This window comes from Oncorhynchus mykiss, chromosome 28 (genome assembly GCF_013265735.2).
Source record: "Oncorhynchus mykiss isolate Arlee chromosome 28, USDA_OmykA_1.1, whole genome shotgun sequence".
Lineage (NCBI taxonomy): Eukaryota > Metazoa > Chordata > Actinopteri > Salmoniformes > Salmonidae > Oncorhynchus > Oncorhynchus mykiss.
The window spans coordinates 23,533,496-23,557,500 of NC_048592.1; the positions used below are offsets into that span (position 1 = coordinate 23,533,496).

The window sequence follows — 24,005 nt, forward strand, 5'->3', positions numbered from 1 at the left end:
ACTCCTCCGTTGTCTTGGCTGTGTGCTTAGGGTCGTTGTCCTGTTGGAAGGTGAACCTTAGCTCCAGTCTGAGATCCTGAGTTTTCTAGAGCAGGTTTTCATCAAGGATCTCTTTGTACTTTGCGTCATTCATCTTTAGCTTGATCCTTAATAGTCTCCCAGTCCCTGCCGCTGAAAAACATCCCCACAGCATGATGCTGCCACCACTGTGCTTCACCGTAGGGATGGTGCCAGGTTTCCTCCAGACGTGACGCTTGGCATTCAGGCCAAAGAGTTCAATCTTGGTTTCATCAGACCAGAGAATCTTGTTTCTCACTGTCAGAGTCCTTTAGCATCATTTTGGCAAACTCCAAAATGGGCTGTTATGTGCCTTTTACTGAGGAGTGGCTTCCGTCTGGCCACTCTACCATAAAGGCCTGATTGGTAGAGTGCTGCAGAGATGGTTATCTTTCTGGAAGGTTCTTCCATCGCCACAGAGGAACTCTGGAGCTCTGTCAGAGTGACCATCGGGTTCTTGGTCACCTCCCTGACCGTGGTCAAGGCCCTTCACCCCCTTTTGCTCATTTTGGTCGGGCGGCCAATTCTAGGAACAATTCTTGGTTGTTCCAAAATTCTTCCATTTAAGAATGATGGAGGACACTGTGTTCTTGAGGACCTTCAATGCTGCAGACATTTTTTTTGACCCTTCCCCAGATCTGTGCCTCGACACAATCCTGTCTCTGAGCGCTACGGACAATTCCTTCGACCTCATGACTTGGTTTTTGCTCTGACATGCACTGTCAACTGTGGTACCTTATATAGACAGGTGTGTGCCTTTCCAAATCATGTCCAATCAAAATAATTTATCACAGGTGAACTCCAATCAAGTTGTAGAAACATCTCAATGGATCAATGGAAAAAGGATGCACCTGAGCTCAATTTTGAGTCTCATAGGAAAGCGTCTGAATACTTATTTACATAAGGTATCTGTTTTTTTATTTAATTTTTTTATAAATGTTATAACATTTCTAAAAATCTACTCCAGCTTTGTCATTATGGGGTATTGTGTGTAGATTGATGAGGATGTTTTTTTATTTGATACATTTCAAAAAAAGGCGTAAAAAAGTGTGGAAAAGGGGAAGGGGTCTGAATACTTTCCGAATTAACTGTATATCAGCACGGTAAAATTCAATGGTTTACATGTTCTATGTTTGAGCTGTTTTTGAAAGCAACAGTCGAATTGAAAACATTATTGGCATTGCTGAATTTGATTTTCATAATAGCAAGCTAGGACTGATGGTTTGGTTAGCTAAATTAGCAAGTCTGTTTGGTTACCAAGGTAACTACTGTAGCTATGTAGTAAACTTGCTAGCTTGTTACTTCAGTGGATGTTGAACACATTTCTACCTGCAAATTAACACATTTCTAGCGGAAAATGTGCTACATTTTAGTCATGGTATAAAATCAACTCGGGGCTCTATGCATTCTCTGGAAAATATTGCAACTACTTGGAAGGTTAGTTCCACCCCCTGCTAGCGCGTCATCGAACACCCCTCCCACATCATTATTTTCCATTGAACGCATATCCCCTCATTGATTGTCCCTTACTGTTATGTTATGCCATCATCTTCATATGTGAGCTAGGCCTACATCCAAGCTTAGAGCATCCATTCACACATCCCACACATACTGCCTTTTTAGCACAGAGAAACAGACCGCAGCAAAATGGAAGCTTTCCCTCTACCTCTCTCTCTCTCCCAGCCAGCCAGTTGCTGACTGCCATAGAATGATGCAAGACTGGAACCATGCAGGCAGCAGAGCCAGCATGAGATCCAGTCAATCAAGCCATCTGTAGGAGTGCTGAGGCTCAAATGGCATCCTTTTGCCTGTATAGTGCACTACATAGGGAAATAGGGTGCCATCTGTAGGAGTTCCGAAGCTGGAGGTCCAGAAGCAGGGCCTATACAGAAGCAGCATCCCAAATGGCACCCTATTATATAGTGCACTACTTTTTGTGCCATTTGGGACGTAGCCACATTAGAGCTGTCAGCTGTGAGAGTTGGACCCTGAGAGGCCTGCCCAGAGAGGGCTGGCTGAGGACCATGACGCCCGCACTGCCACTGCTGCTGAACAAACAAACCCAGCTTCCACACAACACCTGTGTTCCACCTTCTCTACAGCAGGACTCACAGATGCTCCCAAAGCTCTGGTGATGCCACCACACACCTCATACCCTCCCAGTTCTCTCTGAAGTGACTGAACCATGGGGAAAACAAACGATCGGGGTCTTGCTAGAAGGGATTTCACAGAAATCACAAAACAAAACCACCACCATACGATAATAGAGAATAAAGATGAAGCACCAACCTGTTAATTCAATAAACAACAGGAAACCCTATTTTCATCATTTTATTTTCCACTAATTTGGTTTGAGCACATTTTGACCAAAATCTAGCTAGAAAATCGTGAATTGACTATCCTTCAGCATTAGATGAGAACTGATCAACAGGCATGAAGTTACATGAAGTTAACTTCATTGGGTCTGGTGGCTCCTGTAGGGCTTAAGTGGGCCCATAGTCCCACTGGGGAGACTTCCAATGCAATCACACAGGAAATCAATGGAGACAATTTAAGAGTTGAATCGAAACAGAAATTGCTGATGACAAACAGTCAGGGTGCGTCACAAATGGCACCCAATTCCTTATATAGTGCACTACTTTTAACCAGGGCCCATAGGGCTCTTATCAAAAGTAGTACACTATAGGGAATAGAGTGCCATTTGGGATGCAGCCTTGTTGCTACTGATGAGGATTATGCGAAAGGGAACCAAGGATTGGCCTGCTTGGAGGGAGTAGTTTGGAGCTGGAAAATGTGTTTTTATACACTAATGTTGTATGGTCAAAACAGACAAGCATACAGGGATTTAGGAAGACCTCAAAATGTAATGTATTTGGTACTTTTATGGTCGGCATGCGACTTCTCTCAGAAAACACAAAAGGCTGAGCTGCTGCTGATGATAACCATAGTGATGTAACGTTACGACAAGATTTGCAATGTCATGTCACAAATTCCCTTTGTGCATCAACATCATGCACGTTTACAGAGTCACACGGATTACAATAAATTAGCTTAAACAGGTACACATTGAATTCCCTTTTTTTTGTAGAGCAGCATGGAAGATTTGTCACAAAACCAGGACAAAAAAAGACCATGATGTTGGAGACAACATTTAATCCATAGAATGGTCGTTTGGAGGAAGGTTTGCTGACATACAGTACATTTCACATTTGTGTTTCAAAGCATCATTGAGAGATAATGAATCAAAGTTGGCATTTTTATGATACTTTGGCCTTACCCAGGCCTTGAATACTCCATAATGTTTCATATGTAGGTGTTAGTCAGCGCCCTAAGACTAATCACTAAGCTAACCGCTAAGGCTTTCTCCACATCAATAAGGAGAAGATAAGTTAGGTAGATAAACCACATTACTCTTTCTTAAAGAGCCAGGTAATTCGATTTGACATTTTGACAGCATTATGAGATCTATGCTAAACCACTGAACTGCGAAAAGACGTGAAAAAATACAACCAATAGTCTTTGTAATAATCAGCAGAATTGGGGTCTCATTTCAACTCCTGTATTAACCAGTGATCAGAAATGACTCATGGTTCATAGTGGATGAGGTGTTTGAGATTCAAGGCAAGGTTAGGACAAGAGGCTACCAGAGATAGGAAGTGAATAAGTATAGGTTTAAAGTGGGAAAACGGTGTTGGATACACCATATTCAAAACCACAACAGCTCTACAGAGCTGTCTGTATAAGTGAGGAACTGACAGAAGAAAAGCTGGTTTGATAGATGTATGTGAAAAATATCAGAATAATCACAATTTCTTGACTTTTTGAAAGGGGTCCTTCCATCAATTAGCATACAAACTCAGTCATTCACCGATGGGAAACTGCCTTTATAACTTTATTGAACTGTGTGTGACCTCAGTGACAAAGACTTATTTCTATGTCAACACAAATCACATCTCAGATATTACACTCAGCCAGTGAATGAGTAACTAGCTATTGTCACGGAAGACAATGCGTGTACTCATCTTCATAGAAAACATAAGAGACTCAGTTTAATGGTTAATAATGCACAATCAGTCAAACCATTTGGCGCTTTAAAAATATATAACATTCAAAGCGGAGACAGTTTATAGACAACACATGCATTCTATTCTGGATTTTTTGAGGGACTCTTAAATTAATGATATCTAGCTATTGATTCTTGAAGAATATAACTTAAACACGCCTCATGAGCATACTTGTTTTACTCCACTGTTTGTTAACAACAACATGCATATCTACAGCAGCCATCTGAGGCTGATAAGGGTTGGGTTTCAGATACACGGCAGGGTGGTGTGTGTCTATGTGTCTTTCTGCTTTTTAGTGTCAGTGGTCCTCAGCTGGTGTCCTCCTGCTTAAAGTGCTAATTACGCTGCTGGCTGGCCTGACCCTGACCTCCAGCCCATAGAGAAGGCCGGTTCTCACGGCCGGGACGCACCACTGGAAGTGGCCTTTGGGCCTGCCACTCCACAACATTGTAGTGCGCATGAATAGGAATGACAATGAGGGTCATCACCCCGCTGCCCACCATCTTGACATCCCCCCTGACAATGGCCCTCGCCTGGCCCTGGGTGCCTCACAATGGTCGGGTACGCGTGACAGAAGCTCCACTCCAGGGCTCTTTACTCAGCAGGTCAGGGCCATACAGGGCTGCATCCCAAATGGTACCGTATTCCCTATATATTGTGCACTACTTTTGAACAGGGCCCATAGTGCTAGTCCTATGGGCCTTGGTCAAAAGTAGTGCATAATATATAGAGAATAGGGTGCAATTTGGGATGAAGATTGGGCCATGCTGCTGCACCTCTTTGTCAGACAGCAAGCACCCTCCTCCACCATGGCCCTGCTGGCTGGCTCTTTATCGATCAAGTATTGTTCATATGAAGGAGAAGAATGATAAGGCTGACTTCTTTGTCCAGCCGGTCCAAGGATGTGTCCTAAATTCCCTATATAGTGCACTACTTTTGACCAGGGCATTGGTCAAAAGGGTCTCAAATTGCTTAAAAAATGGGCACACAGATTTCTCCAATGCATCTGGAAGAATCTGTAAAATTATGAAAGAAGTATGGCCTTGTATTGCTTAATGTCTCAGAAAAACAACAGAAAATGGGGATATTGAAATAATCTCTGCCCATATTCTTGTTGAATATGACAAATTATGCTTTAAATACAGCAGCTCACCCACAGTACTGCATTTGAGGTAAGAGGCAGAGGTATTTCATTTTGAAGTGCGGTTCTGTCAACTGTTAGCATTAATATCAATCAAGGCTCATCCATGACCTCTCAAAACAACTTAGTCACAGCACTGGAAATGAGAAACGAGGGCGCGAACAAGAAAAATAGCACTTTCGAAACAGGTGGGTGAAGTAGCCATTACATAATCACATCATCAAGAGTGTGGACTGTGGAGTTCAATTATCAAAGCTGTCATCAAAAAAAAAACAAGGTTTAGCTATTCATGTAACTTGTGTGTGTGTGTCTGTGAGTGTGCGTGTGTAGGTGATTTGGAGGAGGTAGTCTCAGCCAGGCCCCAGCCAGGGGTCATTTTGAGAATCTAGCCAGGTCCCTCCCAGGGAATGACATTCCATTTACAGTGCCTTGCGAAAGTATTCGGCCCCCTTGAACTTTGCGACCTTTTGCCACATTTCAGGCTTCAAACATAAAGATATAAAACTGTATTTTTTTGTGAAGAATCAACAACAAGTGGGACACAATCATGAAGTGGAACGACATTTATTGGATATTTCAAACTTTTTTAACAAATCGAAAACTGAAAAATTGGGCGTGCAAAATTATTCAGCCCCTTTACTTTCAGTGCAGCAAACTCTCTCCAGAAGTTCAGTGAGGATCTCTGAATGATCCAATGTTGACCTAAATGACTAATGATGATAAAAACAATCCACCTGTGTGTAATCAAGTCTCCGTATAAATGCACCTGCACTGTGATAGTCTCAGAGGTCCGTTAAAAGCGCAGAGCATCATGAAGAACAAGGAACACACCAGGCAGGTCCGAGATACTGTTGTGAAGAAGTTTAAAGCCGTATTTGGATACAAAAAGATTTCCCAAGCTTTAAACATCCCAAGGAGCACTGTGCAAGCGATATTATTGAAATGGAAGGAGTATCAGACCACTGCAAATCTAACAAGATCTGGCCTTTATGGAAGAGTGGCAAGAAGAAAGCCATTTCTTAAAGATATCCATAAAAAGTGTTGTTTAAAGTTTGCCACAAGCCACCTGGGAGACACACCAAACATGTGGAAGAAGGTGCTCTGGTCAGATGAAACCAAAATTGAACTTTTTGGCAACAATGCAAAACGTTATGTTTGGCGTAAAAGCAACACAGCTGAACACACCATCCCCACTGTCAAACATGGTGGTGGCAGCATCATGGTTTGGACCTGCTTTTCTTCAGCAGGGACAGGGAAGATGGTTAAAATTGATGGGAAGATGGATGGAGCCAAATAGAGGACCATTCTGGAAGAAAACCTGATGGAGTCTGCAAAAGACCCGAGACTGGGATGGAGATTTGTCTTCCAACAAGACAATGATCCAAAACATAAAGCAAAATCTACAATGGAATGGTTCAAAAATAAACATATCCAGGTGTTAGAATGGCCAAGTCAAAGTCCAGACCTGAATCCAATCGAGAATCTGTGGAAAGAACTGAAAACTGCTGTTCACAAATGCTCTCCATCCAACCTCACTGAGCTCGAGCTGTTTTGCAAGGAGGAATGGGAAAAAATGTCAGTCTCTCGATGTGCAAAACTGATAGAGACATACCCCAAGCGACTTACAGCTGTAATCGCAGCAAAAGGTGGCGCTACAAAGTATTAACTTAAGGGGGCTGAATAATTTTGCACGCCCAATTTTTCAGTTTTTGATTTGTTAAAAAAGTTTGAAATATCCAATAAATGTCGTTCCACTTCATGATTGTGTCCCACTTGTTGTTGATTCTTTACAAAAAAATACAGTTTTATATCTTTATGTTTGAAGCCTGAAATGTGGCAAAAGGTCGCAAAGTTCAAGGGGGCCGAATACTTTCGCAAGGCACTGTATTTTGCTATTCCCTTTACAGTGCGCACTACTTTTGACCAGAGCTAAAATGTCCTATACAATAATGGTAAGCATGTAATATTTATCTAAGACAATCAGGAAAAACATTACCTTCTCATATTTATATCCATATTTCCCTGGTACCTGTTGAAGCAGCCTTGTACGTTTGTCAGTATTACTAACCACGCACAGCTCAAATACAGCTAATCTTTCTAATTTCCATGGAATATTTGACAACACATATCTGTACTTAATTCACCATAGAGGAATGTGATTGGTGCATAGCACAGAGGTCAAAGCTACAGCAGATTACACTGAAGGGAGGCTTCCTAAGAACACTTAATGGACGTCATTCTGACTTTAGTCTTCTTCCCAATGACACACATCTCCTTTACCAGTGGTCTTTACAGAGAGCTTTCAAAAGGAACCAATCAAAACTGTGAACTATACTATAAAAAAAGAAACGTCCCTTTTTCAGGACCCTGTCTTTCAAAGATAATTCGTAAAAATCCCCAAAACTTCCCAGATCTTCATTGTAAAGGGTTTAATCACTGTTTCCCATGCTTGTTCAATGAACCATAAACAATTGATGAACATGCACCTGTGGAACGGTCGTTAAGACACTAAGAGCTTACAGACGGTAGGCAATTAAGGTCACGGTTATGAAAACTTAGGACACTAAAGAGGCTTTTCTACTGACTCTGAAAAACACCAAAAGAAAGATGCCCAGGGTGCCTGCTCATCTGCGTGAACGTGCTTTAGGCATGCTGCAAGGAGGCATGAGGACTGCAGATGTGGCCAGGGAAATAAATTGCAATGTCCGTACTGTGATATGCATAACACAGCGCTACGTGGCGACAGGACGGACAGCTGATCGTCCTCGCAGTGGCAGAACACGTGTAACTACAGCTGCACAGGATCGGTACATCTGAACATCACACCTGTCGGACAGGTACAGTATGGTAACAACAACTGCCTGAGTTACACCAGGAACGCACAATCCCTCCATCAGTGCTCAGACTGTCCGCAATAGGCTGAGAGAGGCTGGATTGAGGGCTTGTAGTCCTGTTGCAAGGCAGGTCCTCACCAGACATCATCGTCGCCGTCGCTGAACCAGACAGGACTGGCAAAAAAATGCTCTTCTCTGACGAGTCGCGGTTTGGTCTCACCAGGGGATATGGTCGGATTTGCGTTTATCGTCGAAGTAATGAGCGTTACACCGAGGCCTGTAGTCTGGAGCAGGATCGATTTGGATGTGGAGGGTCCGTCGTGGTCTGGGGCGGTGGGTCACAGCATCATCGGACTGAGCTTGTTGTCATTGCAGGCAATCTCAACGCTGTGTGTTACAGGGAAGACATCCTCCTCCCTCATGTGGTACCCTTCCTGCAGGCTCATCCTGACATGACCCTCCAGCATGACAATGCCACCAGCTATACTGCTCATTCTGTGCGTGATTTCCTGCAAGACAGGAATGTCAGTGTTCTGCCATGGCCAGCGAAAAGCTCAGATCTCAATCCCATTGAGCACGTCTGTGACCTGTTGGATCGGAGGGTGAGGGCTAGGGCCATTCCCCCCAGAAATGTCCAGGAACTTGCAGGTGTCTTGGTGGAAGAGTGGGGTAACATCTCACAGCAAGAACTGACAAATCTGGTGCTGTCCATGAGGAGGAGATGCACTGCAGTATTTAATGCAGCTGGTGGCCACACCAGATACTGACTGTTACTTTTGATTTTGACCCCCCCTTTGTTCAGGGACACATTATTCCATTTCTGTTAGTCACATCTCTGTGGAACTTGTTCAGTTCATGTCTCAGTTGTTGAGTCTTGTTATGATCATCCAAATATTTACACATGCTAAGTTTGCTGAAAATAAACGCAGTTTACAGTGAGAGGACGTTTCTTGTTTTGCTGAGTTTATTTCCGAGAGTAAACAACTTAAACGTTGTGATATCTGATAAAAGGTCAAGTGTTAATTTCAGATCCAACATGCTCCACTAAAGCACAAGAGATTTCTTTTTTTTGGTAAAGTCATATATGAAGAGTTTATTTCCAAATGCTTTATCCAACAATTTTTCACATTTGTGTTTTTTCATGAGAAATGATTGCTTATTGGTACATTTATGTGTGTGTAAAAAAATATTACTGTCCTCAGATTATTTATTAATAGATTTTAGATGTGTAAAACAATTGGTTTTGTTGCAAAACTCTATATATCAATTGTTTAGCTGGAATGGAATGTTCGTATCCTATACATTTAAATTCAACTAGCCTCATGCTATAGTGCTTGATGATTAGAGTTGGGCCTTGTCCCAAATGACACCGTATTCCCTATTGTGCACTACTTTTGACCACAGCCCAGATGAGATCTCATATTATTTTACAGAGCATTTTTTTTGTATATAACCATGTTACAAATGTAGGGCTTCCGAATGGCGCAGCGGTCTAAGGCACTGCATCTCAGTGCAAGATGCGTCACTACAGTCCCTGGTATGAATCCAAACTGTATCACATCAGGCTGTGATTGGGAGTCCCATAGGGCCATCAGTGTTTGGCCGGGGTAGGCCGACATTGTAAATAAGAATTTGTTCTCAACTGAATTGGTAGTTAAATAAAAAAAATAAAAGTGTTACTATTTTCTCTGAGAGTTAGGCGGATATATCTTGTTGTGCAACAAAATGTGATTGTTTGTCTCTCTGAAATGAAAATATCTAGTGATAGGTTTCAAATCAATAAATTTCTGTCATTTAACACCAATCTCTTTTATAAGTTTTTTAAACAAAAAAGCTTATTTACCAACATTTTTGAAATTGTATGTATAGCATTTTCATACATGAAATCACATTTATCTATCAGAAAAGCTCTGACCTACCTGCTACATTGGCCACATCTGCGGTGCTGATGTTCTGGGCATTAGGTCGCACTCTGAAGGTCACAGCTGGGCCTACCACTCTGTAAAAAAATAAATGAATAAATAAAACACACACACAGTGAGATGAGACACTCCAAACACAAGCAGGAATGTATTTTTCATGGTGGTGAAGCATTGTTTTTCTACCGTCTTGTCTTAAAAAAGCATCTCAGGTCATTAAAGCAGAGCCCTACACACACGGTGCTTGAATATTATTTCACCTTTGTCTTTCCCTCCTGTTAGATTCCCTGTAGCCACAGGAGCCACCGGATACCCTCTTCAATCTCAATGTGCCCCCCGCCTGTTAGATTCCCTGTAGCCACAGGAGCCACCGGATACCCTCTTCAATCTCAATGTGCCTCCCTCCTGTTAGATTCCCTGTAGCCACAGGAGCCACCGGATACCCTCTTCAATCTCAATGTGCCCCCCGCCTGTTAGATTCCCTGTAGCCACAGGAGCCACCGGATACCCTCTTCAATCTCAATGTGCCTCCCGCCTGTTAGATTCCCAGTAGCCACAGGAGCCGCCGGATACCCTCTTCAATCTCAATGTGCCCCCCCGCCTGTTAGATTCCCTGTAGCCACAGGAGCCGCCGGATACCCTCTTCAATCTCAATGTGCCCCCCCGCCTGTTAGATTCCCTGTAGCCACAGGAGCCGCCGGATACCCTCTTCAATCTCAATGTGCCCCCCCCGCCTGTTAGATTCCCTGTAGCCACAGGAGCCGCCGGATACCCTCTTCAATCTCAATGTGCCCCCCCGCCTGTTAGATTCCCTGTAGCCACAGGAGCCGCCGGATACCCTCTTCAATCTCAATGTGCCCCCCCGCCTGTTAGATTCCCTGTAGCCACAGGAGCCGCCGGATACCCTCTTCAATCTCAATGTGCCCCCCCCGCCTGTTAGATTCCCTGTAGCCACAGGAGCCGCCGGATACCCTCGTGAATCTCAATGTGCCTCCAGGCATTTTACAAACAACAAATGACAAGGACGGGGGTTTTGGTCTACAATGAGATAGACATACCTAATGCTTGTCCCTTCACCGACAGTCATAGGGACAATTTCTGATGTACAGAGCTTTATGAATTTTGTGCGTAATGAAAAGTGCTGTACAAATAAAATGTACAAATAATATTTTCCCCTCACAATGTCTTTCCAAAGAGCAAAACTAGGGTGGACACTGGCCAGGTACTATATTGAGCTTAAAATGGCTCAAAGTGATGAATTAGGGCATGGGTGAACCACACTGAATAAAAACAGGTAATGGCAACATATCGAATATAAAATGCTGGAGATTTTATTGAACAGAAAGTGCTTTGCTGTATGTTGAAGTCAAAGACTTCAGCCAGTAGGTTAAGATCTCTAGCAATGTGTGGAGAGTACCTCAACCAGCAGCCAGCCATTCAACCATAATATTATATTTACCTCCGTAAAGCTCTAGATGTCTAGATGTATCACATATATTAGGAGATAGATCAACCTGCCATAGCGGTCTATTAGCGGTTGAAGAGGAATATCACTCATTGTGACTTTATAACACATTGATATGTTTCCTGACCTACGCCACAGCCACCCAATGAACCTTTTTCAAAATTCAACACAGCAAAAGTCAAAAATGACTGTGGTTTTCAAACTGAAGCTCATGCTTTTCTTTAGTACAGTATTACTCCACTGTCGAAGCGAAACACTCAATATTATTACTCCACTGTCGAAGCGAAACACTCAATATTATTACTCCACTGTCGAAGCGAAACACTCAATATTATTACTCCACTGTTGAAGCGAAACACTCAATATTATTACTCCACTGTCGAAGCGAAACACTCAATATTATTACTCCACTGTCGAAGCGAAACACTCAATATTATTACTCCACTGTTGAAGCGAAACACTCAATATTATTACTCCACTGTCGAAGCGAAACACTCAATATTATTACTCCACTGTCGAAGCGAAACACTCAATATTAGTCTGTTAGAACACAAATATAATCAGGATTTTTGACTAGCCAGTTACTGTACATTACAACATCAAGTATCGGAATGTCAAACTGTCATTGTTCATCAACCATCATAATCTATGATTCTACTGTGAAAGTAAATGAGTTCATGTCTGTTCAGTATTATATAGACCACATTACAAGCAGCCAGCATAGATGCATTTCCCCACCTAGTGGTTTTTCTTTGAAATGAGCTGAAGTCAGACATTACGTCACCCCCATGTCTTTTCAAATTGGAGTCTGACCGAAGTCAGTAATGGTTACACAACAACTATTATTCAGAGGGAACTAATGCTAGATGGTTCTGAAGCAAACCACCCACATTGACACATCAAAACTAACGTCTCTGCTTTCAACCGCTCAGGCCTGACATGATCAATTCCAGATATTATGAGACGATTCTGGCAGAGTCTCCTCTGTCAGTCATAATAAATAATAATGGATATTATGATTGATTAACTTGTGTGTGTAATATTTGGCCTTATGTCTTGCATACTGTGTTAGTATTACACGAACATTGAATTACCCTGTTTGTATGCATCTATATTTTCCTTCAATATGAAAAACATGATAGACACTCATTTCAAAGCCCTACAGGACTAAGTCATGCTTACACAAATGAGTCAACGTGAAGGGAGAGAGAAGCCATGCTGGGAGTGCCATTCTCCCAGGCTCCTAGGTGGAGTCGCGGTCTAGGAGTGGCAGCGGTTAGCTGCAAGGAGCAGGAAATAAAATAAGCGTGGCGGCCTCGACAAATTGTCCATACTGCGCCCCCTGTTGGGCCGGCTCGGAGCTCTAACAAAGGGCCCTGGCTCTCTCCCACCCAATCTATCACTCTCCCATACCAACGCCCTTTCAGCTCCAGAAAGGGATAAAGACAAAAGGTACATTAGTCCGGCCCTGTAGGGCCACCCATGAGCAGTGTAAACCGCCCTAGTGCCGTGAGGTGCTTCATAAACAATGTCATTTTCAGAACCTTACAAACAGGGTCACATGATACAGAGGCGACCAATCGCTACTTGTACCGCCAACAATCAAGCATAGTAGTTAGAAAGACACAAAGGCGGCCTGCCAGCCCATACAACACTCTCTTTCTTATGCCTGTCATCCGCATGTTACGTCACCATTGCATTTATGGCGGTATATTGTTGCTGCATACATACTGCTATGCTTATTAAGTATAGCAGTGTATGTTCATTTGATGAATGAATGCATTACAATGACCACAATGTCAGACTTGAGCATAAGTCATGAAGAATGTGGTCCATTGTAAAGCTGTGTGTAGTTGTGGGGTACAGGGCATGACGGTTGGGGAAATAAACATATGACAGGTTATGGCATCATGTTTCTAAAGAACGTGGATATGATTTTCTCTTTGATGTTATTTTGAATGTCATCTTTGACTAATGTGCTTCGGTGCAATATCTAGCTGTGCATTTGTATGTCAAATGTGTGTAGAGTAGCTGTTGGTGAGAGTATTTGAAAGAGATGCCACTGAAGACACAGACCATTACAGTATGTCAGTAGATTCTCATTTCTGTTGTGGATGGCTTTAAAAGCCTCATTGCATGTGTGTGTGTGTGTGTGTGTGTGTATGTGTGCGTGTGCGCGAGTGTGTGGTGTTCAAAGTCAGATACCTGCGTGGAAAAACATAACGATTTTGGAGAAAGTGAGGGAGGTTCATGAAAAGTTCATTCACGTTAATAAATGATTGCAGCCACGACTCTAGAGTATATGGCGCCTCATGTCAATAATGTGCATGAGCAGGTTTCCCATCTTCACTCTCCAGCTCGAATGTTTACAGAATAAGACAAGTGTCTCTGGATATCTTATTTCTCACTAAGGGTGCATTTCTTAGCCTTTCAACCTGTTAGACGGTTTAAATGATTTGAGTGTTCCTGTTTTATTATACTGATTTATTTTTGGCAATAAAAGTTTTTAAGCCCCTGAGGTAACGTTTGACATGACATGGTGCACTTGCCACCTAAAACATAGCTGTTTGGTTTTAGGTATTTTTCTACAGTATATTGTATAAACTCTCTCCACGCACTGCTCTGCACTTCAGTCTGCATTATTCAGTGGATGTATTCCTATCTACAGTGCATTCGGAAAGTATTCAGACCCCTTTTCTACAAGTTGTTATGTTACAGCCTTGTTCTTAAATGGATTCAATAAAATTTAAAAATGTATCAATCTTCACACAATACCCTATAAAGACAAATTGAAAACAGGTTTTTAGACATTTTTGCAAATGTATTAAAAATAAAAAACAGAAAAACCTTATTTACATAAGTATTCAGACCCTTTGCTATGATACACAAAATTGAGCTCAAGTGCATCCTGTTTCCATTGATCATCTTTGAGATGTTTCTACAACTTGATTGGAGTCCACCTGTGGTAAATTCAATTGATTGGACATTATTTGGAAAGGTACACACCTGTCTATATGAGGTCCCACAGTTGACAGTGCATGTCAGAGAAAATACCAAGCCATGAGGTCGAAGGAATTGTCTGTAGAGCTCCGAGACAATATTGTGTCTAGGCACAGATCTGGGGAAGGGTACCAAAAATGTCTCCAGCATTAAAGGTCCCCAAGAAGACAGAAGCTCCATCATTCTTAAATTGAAGAAGTTTGGAACCACCAAGACTCTTCCTAGAGCTGGCCGCCCAGCCAACCTGAGCAATCGGGGGAGAAGTGCCTTGGTCAGGAAGGTGACCAAAAACCCAATGGTCACTGTGACAGAGCTCCCAGAGTTCCTCTGAGGAGATAGGAGAACCTTCCAGAAGGACAACTATTCCTACAGCACTCCACCAATCAGGCCTTTATGGTAGAGTGGCAAAACGGAAGCCACTCCTCAGTAAAAGGCACATGACAGCCCGCTTGGAGTTTGCCAAAAGGCACCTAATCGACTCTGACCATGAGAAACAAGAGCCTCTTGTCTGTTAAAACCAAGATTGAACTCTTTGGCCTGAATGCCAAGCGTCACATCTGGAGGAAACCTGGCACCATCCCTAATGTGAAGCAAGGAGGTGGCAGCATCATGCTGTGGGGATGTTTTTCAGCGGCAGGGACTGGGAGAATGGTACAGTGAGATCCTTGATAAAAACCTGCTCCAGAGCGCTCAGGAGCTCAGACTGGGGCTAAGTGGCTCCGGGAGAAGTCTCTGACTGTCCTTGAGTGGCCCAGCTTGAGACTGGACTTGAACCTGATCGAACATCTCTGGAGAGACCTGAAAATAGCTGTGCAGTGACACTCCCCATCCAACCTGACAGAGCTTGAAAATATGTGCTTTTCCTTCAAAAACAAGGACATTTTTTACCCTTTAAAATAACATCAAATTGATCATAACATCAAATTGATCAGAAATACAGTGTAGACATTGTTTATGTTGTAAATGACTATTGTAGCTGGAAACGGCTGATTTTTTATGGAATATCTACAGAGGCGTACAGAGGCCCATTATCAGCAACCATCACTCCTGTGTTACAATGGCACGTTGTGTTAGCTAATCCAAGTTTATCATTTTAAAAGGCTAATTGATCATTAGAAAACCCTTTTGCAATTATGTTAGCACGGCTGAAAACTGTTGTCCTGATTAAAGAAGCAATAAAACTGGCCTTCTTTAGACTAGTTGGGTATCTGGAGCATCAGCATTTGTGGGTTCAATTACAGGCTCAAAATGGCCAGAAACAAAGACCTTCCTTCTGAAACTCGTCAGTATATTCTTGTTCTAACAAATAAAGGCTATTTCATGCGAGAAATTGCCAAGAAACTGAAGATCTCATACAACACTGCGTACTACTCCCTTCACAGAACAGCTCAAACTGGCTCTAACCAGAATAGAAAAGGGAGTGGGAGGCCCGGTGCACGTAAATGTGACACCTGTTTTTTGTAATACATTTTCAAAAATAAAAAATAAATGTTGGGGTATTGTGTGTATATTTACGAGGAATAAAACCAATGGAATCCATTTTAGAATAAGGCTGTAATGTAACAAAATGTGGAAAAAGTCAAGGGGTCTCAATACTTTCAGAATACACTGTACCTGCTACAGGGAATTAGTATTTAAAGATGACAATTTTAGACGCTGCCCTGAATCGTATAAGCTTTCTGAGGGAAATCTAGTCATGCCTTTTAACATGCAGCCAAAAATGAATAGAGTTACATAAAAAGGCTAAATACATACACGAGTGGTGTTGACTCTGTTGGTTGGGTCTGTACTGGTTGTTGTTTGTATTGAGTGTGTGAAAAATGTGTAAAAAATTCACCACCAAAAATACGTACGAGAGCTCCAGGAAGTCAGTCATCTGCAGCTTGGCGCGTCGTGTCAGAATCTCCATCAAGTGGAGGCCCTCATCAGTCTGCAATGCGCTGTGGAGAGAAAAATAGAGTTCATCAATACTGGCCTTTCTCCTTAAGGTCCCCACAGAGTTGATACCTAAGCCTGTTAAGTGTGGGTGAGCGCTCCCACACATTACATTCCTGTCACACACAGAAGAGAGGAATGGGGACATGAGTGGGGAGACAGGCACGGAGGTCAGGGGGATGGAGGGAGGGAGGGGGAGGAGAGGAGGTAGGGGGGAAGGGAGTGAGGGCCAAAGACAAGAGGGCCAGATAGGTAGTTGAGGGAGAGGGAGACAGAGACAGAGAGTGAGCACATGAGGCGGGGGTGAGGTGTGAGAGCTGGGGGAGCAGGAGTTCCCTCTGGCATGATGAATCACCTGTGTGCGCCGAATGTGTTCCAAAATGGCACCCTATTCGATATCTAGTGCAATACTTTTTACCAGAGCCCTGGTCAAAAGTAATGCACTATATAGGGAACAGGGTGCAATTTGATACACAGGCCCTCTCTCAGACTACAGGCTAGACAGAGAGGTGCAGATGGGATGGTGAGGAGGTGTAATGGTGTAGCCACACCACAGTGGTTCAGTTCAGCCCTGCCTATAGCTTATAGGGTCGGAGTCCCAAATGACACCCTATACCCTACTATACATAGTAGTACACTAATTTTGACCAGGGCCATTAGGAGTACCTGCTACCAGGCTACTGTGCGTACCTTATAGCAGTACATGTCTCAGTTTTCCTCGATTAAATTTCCTCCTGTTGGTGGTGATAAGCCATACCTTTTAGAGCTATAAACCATACTGTCCTCGTTTATCACATAACAGGAGTATGGAGATTAAAGCAAGAATTCTAGAGACATTATATACATATACAACTCAGAACCCACAGCCCCCTGTGGAGAGAGGAGGTATTGCAGACCTGATAATTATGGAGCAGTGAAAGGACCTGGGCTCCATTACAGGGTGGCCTGATGGACTGTGGGTTCTGTGCCCTGGAGAAGGGCTTGAACCTGAACACCATCACATCATGATCTAATATTTACTGAATGAAACGCATGTAAGATGTTTATTATACATTATACGGGGCGGCAGGGTAGCCTAGTGGTTAGAGCGTTGGACTAGTAACCAGAAGGTTGCAAGTTCAAACCCCTGAGCTGACAAGGTACAAATCTGTCCTTCTGCCCCTGAACAGGCAGTTAACCCACTGTTCCTAGGCCGTCATTGAAAATAAGAATTTGTTCTTAACTGACTTGCCTAGTTAAATAAAGGTAAAAAATAAATAAATACATGCATATGATATACCACACTGGGGTATGGTCTTGATAAATTCAAATAAAATTGCAAACACTAATACTGTATTGAGTCCAGTATTGAAACATATAAAATAATATATGGTAATAAATTCAAATATACAGCGTGAGTACTATATACTTTTTTGAAAACATTACTTTCCCAAAAGTGACACAAACACTTTGTTAAAATGAGGAATGAGAAATGCCAATGTTTTATTTTCAAAATGGTTCCTTGGAAATGCAGGGCACCGCGAGGTTGGATAGGGGGCAGGAGTGGAGTAATGAGAACGTCTCTGTTGGCAGACACAGGGTCACAGCAGGCATCTGGTTGTCTAGCATCTAAAACACATTTCTGTTTCCATTTGTAATGGTTGGTTTTACAGCAACTTCAGCTATCCTTATTCAAAACAAAAACAAAAAGACCATCAAAAGTATAAACAGAACTGCACCAATGGAGCCAAATGGTTGCTACTGATCAAACTTACCCAATCGTCGCTGTCTGATGAAACAGAAACTTTTCAGGAAATTACCATATTCGAACAAACATACATTTATGAGACTTCAGAAGCTATTTTGAATACATGTCCTTGGTCCTAGAGTCCTGACATGTTCAGAGTACATCGAGGAGAGTTACTGCTTTCATTAAATGTCATTTACAAAAAATATAGAAGTTTTCATCAGACAGCAACGCAACGCAACATGTTGACACCTGTAAACTCACCACAGATGACCCTGGACTAAAAAAAGACTTATTTGTCCTGCACTAAATGCAATTCCATAAAGACAAACTGTAGAACATTGATTGATTAGCTGTGGTTGCCTCATTCATTGTTTATGACAGGCACTACTCACTCAGTGTTGGTGATGACATAACCGTAGTCATCATCAGTCTTCTTCGTGGCCACAGCTGCTTTGACATCTAGCTGCAGCTCCTGGACGTTCCCTTTCTTCTTATGGGGCTCCTGGTAGACCACCTTGGCAGCCGGAGGATCCATTGCCTGGATCCAGCCCTCCACGGCAGCCACCTCCTCCATGTCCGTCGAGTGGGTCGACTTCTTCTGCACCGCCACCTTGATTTGATTCGATTTATTTGACCATTGTAAAAACACAATTCAACCACACATGTGGCTACAATGCATTTAAAGAAATTGAGGATAAAACAAAAAAGTGGAACAACAAAAATGTATATAGTACTGTATGTATAAGCTGGAAGTAGAAACCTAAGTGTTGTTGTCCATTAGTTTACTCTGATTAGGGGAGGGATGGTAAGGTTAGGGGAAAATAAAAGAATATATAGATATATTTAAAAAATGTTTTATATATATGGAGAATTGGAAATTATGCAGATAATTACATTGATGGAAGCCACAATCGATCTGCAATATTGAAGCTGGTGTACCTCTGTGCTTAGTCCCTTACTCATTGTGGTCCTCACCTCAGCCTGAGTGGTCCTGCTGTGTACGTTCTCCAGACCAACACCTCTCCCCTCACCCAGCCCTGCACCCACACCAGCCCGGGCTGGGGACTCTCTCTGGGCTGGGGACTCAATCTTATCCAGGTACACCAGCAGCTTGCCAAATAAGCTGCTGGCGTCTTGGGGCTGAAATAACAAAGAACAATGTCACGATGATCTAGCTATAGATGGTGATCTAGCTATGACCTGATCCCAGGTCATGGTGATACCAGGCCATGGTGATCCCAAGTCATGGTGATCCCAGGTCATGGTGATCCCAGACCATGGTGATCCCAAGTCATGGCGATCCCAGGTCATGGTGATCACAAGTCATGGTGATCCCAGGCTATGGTGATCCCAAGTCATGGTGATCCCAAGTTATGGTGATCCCAGGTCATGGTGATCCCAGACCATGGTGATCCCAGGCTATGGTGATCCCAAGTCATGGTGATCCCAAGTTATGGTGATCCCAGGTCATGGTGATCCCAGACCATGGTGATCCCAAGTCATGGCGATCCCAAGTCATGGTGATCCCAGGCCATGGTGATCCCAAGTCATGGTGATCCCAAGTCATGGTGATCCCAAGTCATGGTGATCCCAAGAGAACAAATACGAATCAAATAATAATTGCACTATGGCTTTTTCTCATCTTGATCATGATGAGATACATATTTTCTTATAGTACTTGTGTACTGAATAAAGGAATTGTTTTGATAGAGGGGAAGAGGCGATTTGCTTCTCTCATCAAAGTCTAAGAATACAGTGCCTTGCGAAAGTATTCGGCCCCCTTGAACTTTGCGACCTTTTGCCACATTTAAGGCTTCAAACATAAAGATATAAAACTGTATTTTTTTGTGAAGAATCAACAACACGTGGGACACAATCATGAAGTGGAACGACATTTATTGGATATTTCAAACTTTTTTAACAAATCAAAAACTGAAAAATTGGGCGTGCAAAATGATTCAGCCCCTTTACTTTCAGTGCAGCAAACTCTCTCCAGAAGTTCAGTGAGGATCTCTGAATGATCCAATGCTGACCTAAATGACTAATGATGATAAATACAATCCACCTGTGTGTAATCAAGTCTCCGTATAAATGCACCTGCACTGTGATAGTCTCAGAGGTCCGTTAAAAGTGCAGAGAGCATCATGAAGAACAAGGAACACACCAGGCAGGTCCGAGATACTGTTGTGAAGAAGTTTAAAGCCGGATTTGGATACAAAAAGACTTCCCAAGCTTTAAACATCCCAAGGAGCACTGTGCAAGCGATAATATTGAAATGGAAGGAGTATCAGACCACTGCAAATCTACCAAGACCTGGCCGTCCCTCTAAACTTTCAGCTCATACAAGTAGAAGACTGATCACAGATGCAGCCAAGAGGCCCATGATCACTCTGGATGAACTGCAGAGATCTACAGCTGAGGTGGGAGACTCTGTCCATAGGACAACAATCAGTCGTATATTGCACAAATCTGGCCTTTATGGAAGAGTGGCAAGAAGAAAGCCATTTCTTAAAGATATCCATAAAAAGTGTTGTTTAAAGTTTGCCACAAGCCACCTGGGAGACACACCAAACATGTGGAAGAAGGTGCTCTGGTCAGATGAAACCAAAATTGAACTTTTTGGCAACAATGCAAAACGTTATGTTTGGCGTAAAAGCAACACAGCTGAACACACCATCCCCACTGTCAAACATGGTGGTGGCAGCATCATGGTTTGGGCCTGCTTTTCTTCAGCAGGGACAGGGAAGATGGTTAAAATTGATGGGAAGATGGATGGAGCCAAATACAGGACCATTCTGGAAGAAAACCTGATGGAGTCTGCAAAAGACCTGAGACTGGGACGGAGATTTGTCTTCCAACAAGACAATGATCCAAAACATAAAGCAAAATCTACAATGGAATGGTTCAAAAATAAACATATCCAGGTGTTAGAATGGCCAAGTCAAAGTCCAGACCTGAATCCAATCGAGAATCTGTGGAAAGAACTGAAAACTGCTGTTCACAAATGCTCTCCATCCAACCTCACTGAGCTCGAGCTGTTTTGCAAGGAGGAATGTGAAAAAAATTCAGTCTCTCGATGTGCAAAACTGATAGAGACAAACCCCAAGCGACTTACAGCTGTAATCGCAGCAAAAGGTGGCGCTACAAAGTATTAACTTAAGGGGGCTGAATAATTTTGCACGCCCAATTTTTCAGTTTTTGATTTGTTAAAAAAGTTTGAAATATCCAATAAATGTCGTTCCACTTCATGATTGTGTCCCACTTGTTGTTGATTCTTCACAAAAAAATAGTTTTATATCTTTATGTTTGAAGCCTGAAATGTGGCAAAAGGTCGCAAAGTTCAAGGGGGCCGAATACTTTCGCAAGGCACTGTACATGAAGCGATAGGATACAAGTCAATAATCATAATCTGAAAGATAGGACTGCAAATTGACAGCATCAACTTTCTCCGTTGAAAAATAAGTCAACACAACACTTGAAAAGCTTTTAATCAGTTTTAAAAAATCTACTTCTTCTCTAAGTTGTGTATATCAACTGGTTTGCTGTCTACATTGCAGATGTAACATCAAATTACTAAACTCCTTTTGAAAAACATCTTATCTGGATGATTGATACCCTACACACAGTATAAAATTACCGTTTAGAATGTAAGTCTTCCGTTTGACATTTTACACTCAGCTGTCAAACCATTTATCTCTTTAAGAGTCCAAATGTGGTACCTTGTCATTGGAGTCTGCTGGCTCTCTGTCTCCCTCCATTTGTCGCTCTGTCAGGAAATTACACAGAATTACTATGTTTACTGACAACAAGAATAATATTAAGCAGAAAGCACACCACCTTTGCATATCTCAAATAGCATGCAGATACAGTATACTCTCCCTTTCACCGTTTTCAGCTGATACTTTTTGCTAGTAAGTCTGACTGCATTTAAAATGAACAGAACAGCCAATCTGAACCAGTCACCCTGAAGTTGGCATCAATAGACAAGCAGCAGATAAAGGTGTTGGAGAGAACTATGGGATAATACTACAGATGGAGGGCTCCTCCCAGTCGGTCAGGGTTAAGTACCTTGGACCACAGCCTCCTCTACTGGAGTGCTCTCCGCCGTTTTCTCTGTGGTGGATGGAGGTACACTCTTCTCCTTCTCCTCCTGTTCCCCAGGCCCTTCTCCTCCAGGCCCCTCGTTCCCTTCCTCCCCCAGGTCTCTGGGTCCTGCTCTGGACTGGGCTTGGGTATGTTCTTGATCCACTACCTGCATTTACATGTATTATTTTATCAACAAGGTAGCTAGGTGAGGCAACCACATTTCACATTCATTCCAAGTAAAACCTTCCTCAGAAATCAGCTAAATCAGTGAAATCAAGTAAGAAAGGTGTGAGCATTACAGTAAGAAAGACAAGTATCGAGACGTTATTGTTTATTCTACCTGCAGGGCGTCAGTGATCAGCGTAGAGAGTTGGTCCAGGTCTTTAGGACTCAGGTCGTCCACGTCCACGTCGTGTCTGCCCACGTTCTTCAGAACCTTCTGGATGAACACCTCTGTGGAGGAGAGAGGAAGAGAAGTGGGGATAAGAGGAGGAGAGAAGAGGAAGGGTTATAACTATGGTAGAGTACCTACAGTATATCAATGGTTGTGTCTCAAATGGAGGTATATTCCCTATAGACCAGGGTGCTGGTATCGTGGTATATCGTTTTAGTGCATCTCTGAGAGATGTTCCATCGAAAACATTTCCTGTTTTCATGTGTGTCTCAGCTATTGCCGTTCAAGCAGGCAGAAATACTAAATGCACGACACCGGCAGTGACGATTAGCGTTTTGAAAGTTCCATATCATGATTCCTGACATGCAAAACATTTTGGGACTGTATCAACAGTGGAATAATAAAACATATTTTGAGTGGATTATTCCTTTAACAACTAATTGCATGCTATACCATTATTTCCAGTGGATGAATACATGACTACTAATGGTGATCATCTGTTCACAGTGAAATAATGAGGAACAACTTGTACAGTAAAAGAGGAAGAAAGCATTTTTAATGAGGCACATACCATCCACTGTACTGAGGGGGTCCTTGGGAGCAGAGAGTTGGCTGGCTCCAGCTGTCTGGAGGAGTAGAAGTCTGTCCAGGTTAGGTGTTTGAGATTGAGAGGTCTCTTTAGGCCCAGTACTGTCTATACTGTTGCTGTAGGAGGGGCGTAGGCGAAAGGAGGGCAGGACCGGGCCCTTGGTGGACACCCCGGTCTGAGATGGTACCTGCCCAGACAGGTAGTGTCTGAGAGCAGCCACAAGGAGGTCTCCATCCCCCGCAGAAGATCTGTCCTGGTAGGGAGGCTGGAAGGACGTCAGTGGGGAGAAGTTTGCCTCTCCCTGGGACTTGGGCCAGTAGTAGTCAGAGGAGACCCCAGATGGGTAACGGTCACTCTGCAAGATAATAAATAAACACATTATAAGTGTATTATAAGGCATCATAAATGACATTATAAAGCATAATACACGTACTCCATAGAAAGCGTTACCAAATAATATATAATAATAATATATACCATTTAGCAGACCCTTTTATCCAAAGTGACTTAAAGTCATGCATGCATAGATTGTAAGTATGGGTGGTCCCGGGAATCGAACCCACTATCCTGGTATTGAAAGTGCCGTGACCAAATAAATCAAAGGTGTTTGTCTTTACTTAGTGCTTCACTTAAATCCCCAGGTAATACACCAGCATCAAATGAAAGGTTAATTGATAATGTTAACAGTAAAATAAGCCTATATGATCTACTATTGAAGTATAGTATAGGGATGGGTCAACAACATTCCAATATCAATCCATCTCCCATACGTTTGTCTTAAACAAAAGGCAA

General features: G+C 42.7%; 1 protein-coding gene across 1 annotated transcript in view; it reads right to left on the bottom strand.

The window, feature by feature from the left end:
* LOC110508770 (receptor-type tyrosine-protein phosphatase N2) overlaps positions 1-24,005 on the bottom strand; it is a 144,468-nt gene that overhangs the window by 89,555 nt on the left and 30,908 nt on the right. The window contains exons 6-13 of the mRNA XM_021589572.2: positions 23,196-23,568; positions 22,571-22,683; positions 22,213-22,396; positions 21,864-21,910; positions 19,120-19,284; positions 18,537-18,754; positions 16,334-16,420; positions 10,016-10,095 (exon numbers count right to left, since the gene is read on the bottom strand). Of these exons, the coding sequence (XP_021445247.1) occupies positions 10,016-10,095; positions 16,334-16,420; positions 18,537-18,754; positions 19,120-19,284; positions 21,864-21,910; positions 22,213-22,396; positions 22,571-22,683; positions 23,196-23,568 (1,267 nt within the window). The remainder of the gene's footprint in view (positions 1-10,015; positions 10,096-16,333; positions 16,421-18,536; positions 18,755-19,119; positions 19,285-21,863; positions 21,911-22,212; positions 22,397-22,570; positions 22,684-23,195; positions 23,569-24,005) is intronic.